The sequence below is a fragment of the Motacilla alba genome, chromosome 1A, assembly GCF_015832195.1.
Source record: "Motacilla alba alba isolate MOTALB_02 chromosome 1A, Motacilla_alba_V1.0_pri, whole genome shotgun sequence".
NCBI lineage: Eukaryota > Metazoa > Chordata > Aves > Passeriformes > Motacillidae > Motacilla > Motacilla alba.
The window spans coordinates 63,834,094-63,848,296 of NC_052031.1; the positions used below are offsets into that span (position 1 = coordinate 63,834,094).

General features: G+C 47.5%; 1 protein-coding gene across 4 annotated transcripts in view; it reads left to right on the top strand.

The window, feature by feature from the left end:
• LOC119708305 (potassium voltage-gated channel subfamily KQT member 1-like) overlaps nucleotides 1–14,203 on the top strand; it is a 417,378-nt gene that overhangs the window by 378,468 nt on the left and 24,707 nt on the right. Inside the window, exon 17 of one of the 4 annotated variants that reach the window (XM_038154529.1) lies at nucleotides 1,487–1,710. The exons of the other annotated variants lie outside the window; for them this stretch is intronic. Within the exon in view, the coding sequence (XP_038010457.1) occupies nucleotides 1,487–1,510 (24 nt within the window). The 3' untranslated portion in view covers nucleotides 1,511–1,710. Of the gene's footprint in view, nucleotides 1–1,486; nucleotides 1,711–14,203 lie in introns of those variants that run through there. 4 annotated transcript variants of the gene reach the window in all.

A 14,203-nucleotide genomic window follows, 5' to 3' on the forward strand; every position in this document is an offset into this window, starting at 1 on the left:
TGACCCTCTCATTGTCAAACCCAATCTGATGGGAATCTTAGGTGTTTGCTGAATCTGTGCAATATGTTCTGGCTAATAATTTTTTGGAATGTATCACTAAAATTTCCTATGCCATTCATTCACTTCACATCTTCTCCCCCATTTTTCCCCTGGCAGCAGGAGCAGAGCTGGGACTGCCAGCAGTAGTGAGCTTTTTTGGGATTAAAAACACCCTTTACGGAGTGCAGAGAGCCAAGGGTAGCATGGACTATAAACAACATTTTTTTTCCTGATTCCCTGAAAATTGATAGAGCTGCGGGTTTCCAGAAATTTGACCTAAACTGAGTCCATCTAAGTTATTTCTTACTCCTGCATCCTGCCCTATGTTTTCTTTCAGTAGCTGGCCATTCTCTTCCAGCAAAGGGGGTAAAAAAAGAGGAAAACTCTCAAGTACATTTCCCTTTTCAGTGTGTAGGAGGGAAAGAGTGGAACTGCCCAGCGGCAGCAGCACGTGGCCATGCAAACCCTCAGGTCCATGTGATGGCACAGCTGATGATGTGGGCAGAGGCAGAGGCAATCCCGGCCTCTCCTGAGCCCAGAGCCGCTGGGCTGGGGAGCAGAATGCTTCAAAAGCTCCCCCAGGCCACCTCCCCAGACAGCCTGGCCAAAGGGCAGGTCAGGCTGAGACAGTTCATTCCCTTCTCCTTGATCTTTCCCTTCTCCTTGATCTCTCAGACTTCACAGGAAGTCTTTGAAGCAGTGCAAATAAGGGCAGGAGCTGCTGCCTTAGGTTTAGATCCCCACAAATTACATCCATCTTTCACCCAGCCCGAGATGTTCTGCTGAACAATAGATGCAGATACTGGAGGCTCATTAAGGCCCTTTTCTCCAAGCCCCAGGCTGGAGCATATCCAGGATTTTAAAAGGCTGGACATCATTTAGCCAATGTGCATCCTCCAGAGCATCTCAGGCAGACATTTAGCCTGTTGGCCTTAATATCCCTTGAAGATTTCAGACATATGATTCCTGCTCATTTTTCAAATGTGCTTCAGATTTAGTCTGAAGGGAAAAAAAAATCTGAATTATTCCATTCTCCAGGAAAATGTTACAAAACTGGTTGCCCTTCCAGATCCATTTTATGTTTCTTTGCAGTTTTTTGTTAAAAGTGGGAGAAACAGACTGTAAGAAAACAGGGCTGCATCTGATTTCCCTTCCTCTGAGAGAGTATGTTTCAAATGTTGCACAGCATTTTCTAACATAGTTAATAGAACAAACTATTTTTTTTGCATTTATCTTAAGAATTTATTGCAATTGCCAAGTGATAACTTGGACATAGATTAGCCCTTGAGCATCAGAAAAGAAATTCAACAGTCTGGGTGGGACATTTTGAAGGGCAATTGAGATTTATAATATGTGATTTATTTGCAATTTAGGAACTGTGATTTACAATTTATTTACTGTGATTTTACTGTGACTGTTCCTTTCTTTTGTACTTTGTTTTTCTCAGGTGTCTTCATCTTGTTCACTTTGAATTCAATACATGTCATGAAGCCATTTGTTTATTTGCAAAATTTGCTGAAAACCTCTAAGCTAAGTGGAAACAGCATAATGGCACTTATGAATTATGAAATTAGACCTTCAGAGCTCAGGCAATAGAAGTACTAAGTGAAATTAAAAGAAAACCTGGCAAAAGCACAGCTGTGTGCCGAGTTTCAGTTCTGCAGTGCTTACCTGGAGCTGCACCAGCCACCAGCTGAGATGGCTTTGTCCTGTGCCTGAGCTCCTGACTGCCTGTGCATTTTCTGATCAAGCAAAAGGCTGTTCTTGGGGCACTGTGGGGGATGGAAGAGGCTCCTTAACAGATGTCCCAGCCTAGAGGGGTGATTACTGCAGCAGAGCTCAGCTGGCCCTGCACTGCCTGGGCTGAGGTGGGCAGGAGCAGGGAGATGTTCAGAGACCACGGTGACTCCCAGGCAACAGGACGAGAGGACAGAGTCTTAAGCTGCACCTGGGGAGGTTTAGGCTGGACATCAGGAGGAATTCCTTCACAGAAAGGATGACTGGGCATTGGAATGAGCTACCTGGGGAGACTGCGGAGTCACCGTGCCTGGAGGTGTTGCAGAAAGGATGGGATGTGGCACTCAGTGGTGTCAGTGGGTGGCAAAGTGGGGTCAGGTCATAGGTTGGACTCGACGATCTCAAAGGTCTTTTCCAACCCAGTCAGTTCTGTTATTCTGTGACTCTGATTCTGCACTTGCTCCCAGGAGCAGCATCTCCTCACAGCCCAGCCTCACCCCACCCCTGGGGGACACAGGAGTAAACCCAGCCCCTCCACAGCCATTACGCACACTCTAAATACAACAGCTACTCATGGCATGAGACTTGTCTCCCTAAATGATTTTGTTTGGGTTTACAACACAGCGCTGGCCAGGGTGCAACTGCTGCCAAGCCCTTGCCCTCCCCTTCCACCTCAGCCTCCAACCAAACTAATGCCAGTGCTGTTGGAAGCAGGATGTCATAGTGCAGCACACACATACACAGGATCCCTTTAGATTCTGGTTTATATCTGCAGTGAGAACCTTGGCAGCTGTAAAAATATTTTTTGGTCTGGTCACTAAGCTAAAGATTTTTTTTTTCCTCTAATTTCATACACAGTTACTAAAAGAGTCCGGGCTTTTGGCAGTGACATTGCACAGTTCTGTCAGCTAATCCCACCCCCCATACACAACTTTAAAAATGATTAATGAAAATCCACCCTGGCCTGTATGATTAATATATTTAAACAATTTGAAAATGGACATGCTTTTCATTGTTGTCTGCTTTACAATGGGATGCTTCATCAGAATGGAAGAAAGTGGAATGTTAACAGGGCCAGGACATTAATTACTTACATCTGAGCCCCCAAGCTCAGTAACCAGCTACAAGCACGAGTATCTGGAAGTGACAAACAGATTCTTACAAGGCATTACACCAAATTTATCCCGTCCTAATGGCTGGATATATCAGCATGTCCACAGAGCTCCTTAATTTTGGTTGAGCACAGTGCTCTGCATTTACTGCCTATGCTTCTGGGCAAGTGCTGCTTGGACAGCAAGTAGGATTTGATCCTGGGGTTATCCCACAGGATCATCAATGTGGAAGAGACCTTCAAAATCACCTATTCCAACCATTAACCAGCACCACCATAACCACCCTGAAACCATGTCCCCAGGTGCCACATCCAGACACCTCTTGTGAGTCCACCACCCCTCTGGGCATCTTATTCCAATGCCTGACCACTCTTTCAGTGCTTGAAAACCCTTTCAGTGAGCAGGTTTTTCAACATCCAGTCTAAACCTCCCCTGGTGTTACCTCTTGTCCTGTCACCTGTAACCTGGGAGAACAGCCTGACCCCACCTCTCCTTAGGAAGTTCAAAGAGTGAGATGTCCCCTGCTGGTGACAAACAGGGTCCATCTGCTTGAAAGAGGGAAAAGGATTTTTGTGCAGGAGTTAGCAGGGCTCATGAAAACAGCTTTGCACTAGACTTGAAGGAAGAAAGAGAGAAAACCAGACCTGCTAGAGATAAGCCAAGGCATGGCCACCATGATCTGAGGGGTCTTTTCCAGCTTGAATGAGTCTATTATTCTACAATCAAAAAAAACCCAAAATTCTGCCCCTGACACCAGGCTCAAAGCAAGCTATTGATCTGCAGGGCCTTCCTGTTTCTTCTCTCATTCCTTGCCACCAGAAGGACAGAGAGGAGCACTATTTATGCTCCAGGTCCCTTAACCAGTCCCCCTAAGGCCCTGAAGTCTCTTGACTGACCTCAGACTTCTTGTAGGAACATTGTTGTCCAGTTGGAATATCAGTAACGAATAGCAATCTGAGGGCTGCACCAAGGTTGGGAAGATTTATCTTCGTTATCTCCACATCTCTAACCTGGGTGCTGGGGAGACAGCAAAAACCAACGGGACCAAGTAGATCCAGTCTGCATAAGGGCCTTTCTGTTCCCTCAGGAGCAGAGAGTCTCCCATGCCCAATAACCAGCCTCTCTTCCTTTCTGGAAGCAGTTTTGAGGTGGGACATAGGCTGATACCTCCACAGGAGAGAACCACTGTCATTGTCACTGCTCAGTTCCACTGTCACCTGCTGTCCAAGGGCACCTTGGGGTTGTCTCTGTCATCCAAGGAAGCAGGCAGGAGCACTTTGAAGCAACCCAGGTGGGAATACACCAGCAGTAGCAAAGTATTAGTGAAACCAAGCCTTCCCTCTGCAACACAAAAAGTAAGCAGTTTTATCCTGTTGCTTGAGTAGGAAATTACCAATTACCTTTGGGTTTGGGGACATGTCAAGTGGGGCAGTCACAAAGCAGACATGTCTGCTGTGCTGGACAGGGACTTGTCACCCCTGTGACCTCTCCATTGAGTGTGTTCAGCCAGGTGGAGACAGGCTGGAGAATTCTGTGTGTTCTATCTGCCTGTTGGGAGTGTCCCAGGGAAGGCAGGGAGTGTCATTCCAGTCCTCTTCCCGGGCTCCCTCCTCTGACACAGAGCACTCTGGCCCCAGGCCTGGTTAGTGTAGCACTGGCAGCCTCTCCTTGTCATTACAAAGGCATTTCTCTGGGTGCAAATGGGCTTTTTGTAGGCATATCTAGAGCTCTATGAGGCCTTAGGCACCCAAAATAAGACTTTAGCACCTCACACTCAACACTCATCCCCAGCACCCGCAGCTCTGTGCACAGAAGTGTACAAATGTGCTTGTCTGTGCTTCAGGGTGTGACCAGCAGTGCCCCTGGACTGTGCTGCTCAGTGCCTGCCTCAGTCCTAGGCCCTATCATGGCCACAGATGTGGCATTTTTCTACACATTTCACACAAATGGCTCGATTCATTCGGCAGTCTCTGAGCAGCCCCTTGAATGATGCTCTGTGTGATCGCTGTGGTCAGGGTGGCTTTCCTGCCGAGCCCAGGGGGTGACAGGGTGCTGTGACTCCTGCTTCAACAATGCCTGCATTCCTCTAGGGACTGCAGGGGCTCTGACTCCAGCTTCTGGGGCTGGGGGCCAGACACAGATTTCTCCCCTGCGAGTGTCAAACTCCTTGAGCTGTCCTGAGAGAGGAAGGTCATTCCCAGCCTTCCTACTCAGCCCACTGCACATGACTGCCAGCAATGAAAGATGCATTTAGCGGGAGTCAGTGGGGGCTCAGTTTCTTTCCAGAAATCTGTGAGAGCAGTCACCACTAGAGATGTGAGTCTGCATCCCTTGGAGAAAGGAGAAAACTGACCTTTCCTCAGCCACTGGGGTTTGCACAACCAGCCTGTTGCTGCACTCCTGGGTAGCCACTTTCTGATGAAAGACGTGGTCCTAGTGAGGTCCTTCAGATGTGAAAGGACTGGCAGCTGATTTCAGGAGACTCCCAGGCTGTAATGAAGTAAACAACAGAAAAATATAATAATTTAAAAGCATAATAATTAATAACAATGGCTAATGAAAAATCTATTGAATAATAAAAGACAGTTTAAAAGTACTAATGCTTAACATTTTAAAATTGATTGCTATCAGGTGTGCAACATAAGCCATAATAAGATGCATAACTTAAAAGTTTCCCTTTCCTGACTTCTTGTGGTTTTATAATAAGACAGCAGAGGTATGGCTGGAGCTTTAAGGAATCTGTCTTTTTTAACTTTAATGTATTAAAGATACATTAATATGTCAAAGCAGCATTAAAGATATGAGCATTTAAAAGTCATGCATTGTTCCTGCTCAGTTAAACTGTTGTGTGACAGCAGAAACCTTTTCTTCCTCCTCTTGCCTCCCTAACTGACACTTGTTGTCAATTTAGTGACACTCCTAAAAACCCTACAGCACACACAAGTGCAAGGACTTGTACACACCAGCTGTAGAAACCAAGTAGCTCAATCAAGGGCTGAAAACATTGCTATGATTTTCATTATTTTGCATTGGGTACTTTTCAGAGTATCAGCCCTGAAATGACCCAAGCTGTGGAGTGTGAATGCATGGGAATGCTGGGAGGTTGGCTGCAGCAAGGATGGATATTCTGCAGCTTGGGGCAGCCAGTCCACCAGACAGCTGGAGGCTGTAGGTCAACATTGAGCTCTGTTTGTTGTTCTTCAGAAAAGACAAATGTCTCTTCCACTAGTGTTTTCCTCCTTTAATATCCAGCCATCTGGTACCACAAAAAATAAAGTACTATTCAGAGCAGTATCTGTGCAAACAACAGATAAAGCAAATGCCAAGCCAAGATGCTTTAGAGGTGCCGACATCTCCAGATCAGAAAGGCAGGACTAGGCCAGAGGCAAGAAAATCTGTCTCGTCTTCCCACCACATGACATTCAGGGAAGTAAATGAATCTAGGCATTTTAATGTCATCAGGATTTTAGGTTTTGAGCATTTGTTGCAGGATGTGTTCTCAGGAAATGAAGAAAACTGAACAAAAGCCCCACAAGATGAAGCTCTCTCTAGACTCACACAGATATGTTAGATCAGAATGTCCTTGTGTTTAGAAATGGACTTGCAGGGAACACAGTTCCTTATTTTCTCAGCTGGCTTACCTGAAATCAAATTGATCCCAAGTGAGCTGCCTGAAGGATGAACTCTGACAAATGGTGCCAGTTGCTCCTCCTGACTCTGGCATTACTATGAATACTCATCACTTAAGGATACTCTGGAATTTTTAAATGAACTTACATTGCCCTCCAAAAATTTCAAACCCTTGCATTCTTTGGACTGCATATACAAACCATAGCTACAATGTGTGAGGACAAGATAAAATTAGAAAAGTCTCATCATTTGGGAGCTGTAGAGTGAAAGTTACTTGGACTTTCTTTTAATTAAAAAGGAAGCTTGAAGCTATGAATATGGGTAAATTTATCAGTCCTCCTCCTCAGTTTCCTGGAGCTGGTTTGGGCTCTCAGGTGTTTGCACTCCCTACTTCACCTACAGACCTCCTCCTGGAACTATCAAAGGGCCCTTCCACAAGAAGCAGAGTTTAGTCTTGGTTCCCCATGTGTAATCTTGGCACTGTGGGATGGCACAGTACAAGAAATCCGGGCAGTGATGTACTAAAGCAGGCTTTGTGCTTTGCTTTGGGGTCAGTCTGCAGGTGCCTGGCTTTTTGGCAAAGCTCATGAAGAGAGGTGGCTGTGGTAGCGACCTCTGTGGCATGGGATAGAGGATGTCACACCCCCTTTGATTTCTGTAATCACTCTATTGGCTGTTAAAGCCAAGCCAAACAGCACATGCTCATGGAGCATACAGCATTCATCTGCACGAGATATTGGGGCCCTGGTAAAAAATACAAAGAAGCTGCATGAGGATAAAAACAAAAGGCTCCCTTAGCAATCCTCTGAACCCCAAGACTCTTCTGCAGTGCAGCCAGCCAGCTAAAGGGTGGAGTTCAGGGGGTCTGGCTTGGGGGCTCCCACCTCTTGTATGCTTGAGGGATACAGAGGAGAGGGTGCCCAGAGGTGAGGTTTGTAGTGAGACTCACAGACTTTGGATTGGCCTCCACGTGGGATTTGTTTAAAAATGCCACAAGCAATTCCCATCTACCAACACAGAAGATCCTAAGGAGTAGGGCTGCAGGTTCTGGGTGTGTCACCTGGCAGTGCTGGACTCCACTGCCAGTTCCCTTGCTCCAAATGGGTCTTGTGGTCAGCAATGACAGTGACAGGGACACTCAGTGGTGACTTTATCAATAGGTGACCCCACTGGCCTAAATCCTTAGGCTGCAGGCAAAGGTAGCAGCACTGTCAGGGTGCAACACCTTGGCTCTAGGGAGGTTTTGGGCTCTCCCCAAAGAAACGTGCCTAGAGTTAGGTACTTCATCCAAAGGAGTGGAAAGCACGGCGAGGAAAGCACAGGAATAAAGGAGAGCAGCAGCTGTAAACCCCTGACCTGCAGTGGCTGTGACAGAGGCTGCAGTGGTTCACATCACCACGGATCTCATGGCAAAGAGAAAGCCCCACTCTGTGTTAGAGATCAACACAAACCTTTGACTCTTCCTGACACCTTTCCAGAGGGGCTCAGCCAAAACCGCTCGCCCCATTTGCACCCAGCCCAACGAGCTGTGCCAAATGCCAGCCCGTGGCAAAGGCAGGGATGCTGCTGAACAGCTACAAGGAGCCCATTGTCCCCTTGGCCACTTCCCCTTCAGCAACTGAGCCGGCTCTGACCCGTCTGGGAGTCACTGGGGGTGAGCTGGGGCTTTGCAGCAGGTGGTGCCACCTGTGCTGCCTAATCCCATGGAGCTCACAGCCACCACCCCGCTGCAGGGCAGGGCCGTGAGTCAGAGCCACAGGGGAGGAGTGCTGCAGCCCTGGCTCTGAGCAGAGCGTTCACACACTGGAGCTGTGCCTCTCAGGCTGCTGATGAATGTCAGTGTGAGACAGATGCCCGCCCTGTTCGTCCTTCTCTCGTTGGGAAATGCACTTGGGATGCTGCTGGCAGGCAAAGAGCTGACGTTTGGGAACACGGAGCTGTGCACGCTCCCCACTGAGTCACCCACAGCAGGGACTCTGTGCCAGCTTCCACAGAGACTGGGCTTGGAAGGAGGCTTCCTTGGAGAAAGTCCATGCTGCAAACTGTGGAGCAAACAGGCACAGCAGACACAAAGCTTTTGAAGAGGAAGACGTTTTTAGCAGAGTTATCTGTGAGTGTGTCCAGTTCAAACTAATTCTCCAACGGCTTCCTGCACTGCAACCCAATCACTGAAACATAATGACAAGGGCCCAGATGCCAAAAGGCTTAGGCAGCACTGCACTCCTTCAGTGAATTAGGAATCACTGGAAAAGGTGTTCTTATTCAGCAGCTGGTAAGAACTGTTAAGTCTGGACATCAGTATCTGACACAAATGGCTCTGAAATGGTGCAACAATCTCCTGTCAGATGCATTGATTCCTCAGGACAAGAATAAGAAAAGGTGTCAGTTTTGGCCATAGAGACATTTCAAAGGAGTGCCTCTGGAGCAATTGGACATAGGAGCCCCCATGCTGGATATCAGCATTTGTCCCTCTCACTGAACAGTATCCAGCTCAGGGAGGTCTCTGTGCCGCTTCTGAAGGCTCAACAAAAGATAAGTGAGAAAAGCAAGCTATTCTCTCTACTCCACTGGGAAGGAGTCTTCACTTCCGCTGGGAAAATTTAGATAAGCTTGAAAACTCCTACTCTCATCCAGGAGAAAACACAGGACTTTAGATGGGTGAGAAAGAGCTTTTCCATCCTGCCAAATTTTTTCAATCTTCCACAAATTTCCCTCATTCATGTTGAGTTGAAACTGAGATCCTTTGAAATTATATGTGTCAAAAAAAAAGAAAACCTGACCCCAGAATAATCAGCAGGTCTGAAATTAGGGCTGTCAGCTGGGATATGGGAGGCCCAATTCAGCTCCCCATGTTCCCAGCCTTCCAGGGAGCTGAGGTTCCCCAGACGTTCTTGGCTGGCCACCTTGGGGGAGCTTGTCTTTTCAGAGCAGCGAGTGCTTCCTCAGAGATGGCTTCTAGGTCCCCAGTGCCCCTGCAAACCACCAAAAAGCTTGGATTCAGAGCAGCTGGTTCTGCCAATGGAGCTGCAAGGAGAGGGTAGCTTTTGCACTCCGTTATCTCTGTGCTTATAAATGAAGTCAGCGCTAAGACCTGGGTCCACCTCTGATTCGTGGATTAGAAAAGGGCATTATCAAAAAGAAAAGTTGGTAAAATGTTCTGAGCACTTGGAAACAATTTCTGTCTTTAAGACAGAGGAGGTTTGAAAGGACTGTCTTTGTGCTGGTCTTCCAGTTCCTGGCTTAAAATATTGATGGGTCCGAGCACAGGAGTCTTAGTAGAGTCTAAACACGACAGTGAGAGAATAGCAGAAAAAAAGCATGCAGCTCATTTGTTTAATGGGCTTTCAGCAGGCAAAGTGAACATCAAAATCAGATGTGTGCATTTTACCCTGTCCCAGGACATGCACCTGCAAGAAGCATTCACAGGAATGCAGATGTCACGGGTGGGGGTTGGTATATTGTTTCCCAGGGGTCTGGAACATCTTCCCATTCCAGGCCACTGCCTATGGCTTTTAATTTCATCATAAATGAAAGCACAGACATCCACCGGGGCCACGTAAGCACTGAAGGAGGATAGAGGAAATCCTTTGACATTCAAATTATTCAAGAATAAATAAAATAGATTTTGCTAAAATAATTATGATTTACTAATAGAAACAATAAGAGTTAGCTTTTCTGGAAGCCTGTGATAGTAAAACTGGTATCACAAAAGAATAAAATTTTTAAAAGGCCCATTTGCTCCTTCAAAACATCATCAGTGGGCTTGAGGGACATTTATCCCATTTGAGTCTGCCTCTTTTCCATGCCCATCAGAGTCTGGGCTCATTTAGTCCTGATCCATCCCAGCGGCACACACGGCTGAGAGGTCTTTCACATTCCACCATCTGGGTTCCAACACTGCTGCATGACTTTCCCATTAAGGAGTGGGGATAAGTCCAGCTCATCTGCTGGGAGGGCCTGGCCTTTGCTGGCCACTCCCTGGCAGAGAGGGACAAGCCGTGTCTTGCCTTCTTTGGAAAGCCCAGGCATCCTTAAGCACAACAGGGTGAAATAAGGACACTTTGCTTTATCTTTAAATTTCCTTGTTTTCTTGGGCAGCAGCCAGACCCTTTGTTTTTTGAATATAGTTGTTTGTGGTTTAATTTCCTCTGGGTTTTGTTTTTTTGGGTATGGGTTGGTTTTTTGTTTTTTGGGTTTTTTTAAGTATTATTATACGAGCAAAAAAGCTCAGCTGCTCCCTGGAATTGTATAAGAAGAGGGACAAGATGCAGGGCAAAATGTGAATTGAACTAAATGGTTTTCCCATCAGACCTTACAAGGTTGTACAGCAGATCTCACACACCAGCTGGGAAGTTCCTGTGTGCCACCAGTACAGCCTGTCCTTAATGGCATGGATGGTTTAAGCTGTACAAGCAAAAGCCACAGGAAACAGGCTGCTCTTTGTTTGCCCTTCTTCTGCCAGGCTGTTTTGTGGGCCCAGAACACGGCATCACCCTGAGGACTGCCTGAGCTGCAGCCTCAGGCATGTCCAGGTGAGTCTATGCTTGCTTCTGATGCTCTGTTAGGGTGAGATTGAGGGTGAGATGTTTCCTTGGAAAAGACTGTGCAAACAGATCAGCAGAAATAAATCGTGGGAATATCTGAGAAGAAACCCAGGCTGCAACTGCTTCAGTCTTATCAATGGCTGTCAGTATCTGCAGGGAGGGGTCAGAGGATGGACCTGGCTCTTTTTAGAGGTGCCAAGAAGTAGGATAAGAGGAATGGGTAGCAAGTGATGTACAGAAGGTTCCTGTACATCAGGAACCTTCCTTCTCCTGAAGGAAAAACTTGTTCCCTGGGCAGTGCCCGGGCACTGCACAGATTGTCCAGAGAGGGTGGGGAGTCTCAGTCACGGGAGGTACTCCAGAACTGTGCCATGTGCTCTGACCCTGCTGGAGCAGAGAGGTGAGATCAGATGAGCTGCTGTGATGCCTTCCAGCCTGAGCCATCCTGGGATTCTGTGAAGCCTTGATCACCTTGTTCCACCCTCGCAGCACCTTCTGCACTGTGCCAGCACAACTGCTCGTGGGGCTGTGCAATGGAGCAGGTCAGGGAATGGATCCTGCTGAATAATAACCATTTTTGTTTTCTGAACTATCTTTGACTTGCATCAGTTTCCTCTATCCGTTTCCTGTGAGCCACACAGCTACGTGGGCCCACAGTATGACAAGCAGAAAAAAGTGCCCACAAATTCAGGAGCAAGGAAAAAGAGCTGCTGACGCTGGTTCATGAAGTCTTCATGCTGAACGTTCACCTCAGCCTTGGAAAGGATCTGATTTTAAATGGCACCCAGTGGCACAGCTCATTGGCAGGCAAAGTTATTGTCATTTTCACAAGACAATCTTCATAAAACAGTCATTTGCATCTGCACGTGTGTCAAAAACACACTTCACTGACATAACTGTGCAAGTGAGTTTGGTCTTGTTGAGGGCAGATAGTTTTGAAAACCATTCAAGTGTCACATGCAAAAGTCAACTCTGATTATCTCAAGAGGAATGAAACAGAAGGACAAAAAGAAACTCTGACAAACAAACTCATTATAGCATTCCTCTCAGTCAATTTTACAAACTGATGGTCCTGCACCACAGGCCTAGAGAAGGCAAAATGGATCTCAAAGCGAAGTGTTACAGAAGTTCAGTTTATAAGAACCATGCCAGAACAATATGAAAATCACTTTTCCCACCACTGAAATGCAGCCACCTCTAGCATGGGATCTGGCAGATTTTTAACAGCTCCCAACTTGGGCCAGAGCAGACATTTCCTTCCCACAGCTGAGATTACTGTGCAAATAAGACATTATTATACAAAGTAGGAACACTGTGCCCTCTCCATCTGTGCAGATGTGAAACAGAGAGGAAGCCCAACTCCTTCAGCTCTGGGAATGGAAGCTGCTCCAGTGACACGGGGTTGTCCCTCCTGGATAAAGGCTAATCACCCTGGTTTTGGGCTTGAAAAGGTTTGCAGGTTTGTTGTCCCTGCTGAACCAAAGTGTTGCCATTGTGCAACCCCTTTCCCACAGGCCTGCTCCTTCTAGGAAGGAAGCCAAGTTGCATTTGGAGGTGTTAAGATCTAAATCCTGGGGAGAAACTTGAGAGCAGAGAAGGGGGCCAGACTTTGTGGATGGCCAGCCTCCAGATTAAAAAAAAAAAAAAAAAAAAAAAAAAAAAAAAAAAGCCAGGTATTGCTGGCTGACTGAAAATGCCTGGCTTTGGCAATCCTCCCTGTCCTCTGGATGTCTGTGCCTCCATTAACCACAGCTGCATTGCTGCACCCAGGGCAGCAAATGACTTTTGCTTTTGTTTCCCATTGGTATCAAAATGTTCCTGAGCTGGAGATGGGCCTGTATCCCTGAGGGTGCCATGGTTCTCCAGGAGACACGTTCCCATTGCCACCCTCCTGCTGACAGCCCTCCAGAGCCAGGCTGCCTGCACCTGAGGGGTCAGTGGGGCTGCCTGGCAGTGGCACAGCAAACCCTCTCTCACCCAGGGCAGATCTCTGCTCCTTCAACCTTCACCATCCCCACTCTCAAAGGCAGGAGCATGGAATTCCCACTTCCAGTGAAATGATACCAAGTCTCCGTGCTGAGATTTCACCAGCAAATCATGCTCACCCTCCTTTTCTCCTTTCTTTTTCCTTCTGCTTCTCCTCTCCCCTTCCTCCTCAACTATCTAAAAGGAGCTTCTGCTCTTTTTCCTGGGAGGCAGTGAAGAAATCAAATGCCTGTGAGTTTCAACAGGCAGTGCATCATGAATCATTTTTCCCAAGAGATAAAAGCTCCACCAGACTTATCCAGCAACCAGGCACTTTCTCAACGCACCCATGTGTCTGCCTACATGTGCTGATGTGCATTTCCTGATAACTGCCTGCAAACAGGCAGATGTCCTTTGGGAGCATAACCCTCCGTGCCTTTATCCTATTGGGATAGTACAGAAGCCAGATGAATCTGTGTGTTCCTCACTGGAGCGATTTGAAATTGAACCCAAGAGATACTTCTGAAAGTGCCTTTTTGGTGGAAAAACACAGGCTTTTGAAGCCTTCCAGCCTGGAAAATCCCCTGGCCACTGGGAGAGCTGCTTTGAGCACTGCAAAGCCATCATCCCCTCGCAGGAAATATGTTATTTTCTTTCCGGGGAGGGGAAAGGGGAAGTGCGTGCTGTGGTGAGAATTAACCCTGCCTGTGCTGCCCAGGCTCGACTGGGCTGGGCAGGGCCCTGGGTTGTGCCTCCCACAGCTGCTTGGTGTGTTCTCCTCTCCTAATCCCCAAAACCCTCTCTCCCCACAGCAGTGTGGCATCAGGATGGATGACACTCTGTTTTCAGGGAATGGGATCTTCCCAAGCCATGCAGCATCCACAGCTCTCCATCCCAGCACACACAGGCAGGGCAGGGCAGGGCAGGGAAAGGCAGGGCAGGGAAAGGCAGGGCTGCTCACCTGTTGCTGGTGATTTTAACCAAACCTGCCAAGCTTAACAGCAACACTGCACTGGAACAGAGGCAGTGACTGTCCCGTGTCCCTGCCCTGCAGTTCGGAAGATGAAAACCGTGTTTGGAAAAGCCCAGTCCAAGAGGTACAGAGGCTGCCTGCAGTCCGGTTCTGTTCTTGTGGTCTCTCACTGTAAACACAAAGCAGGGTTTGCACTGGGGCAG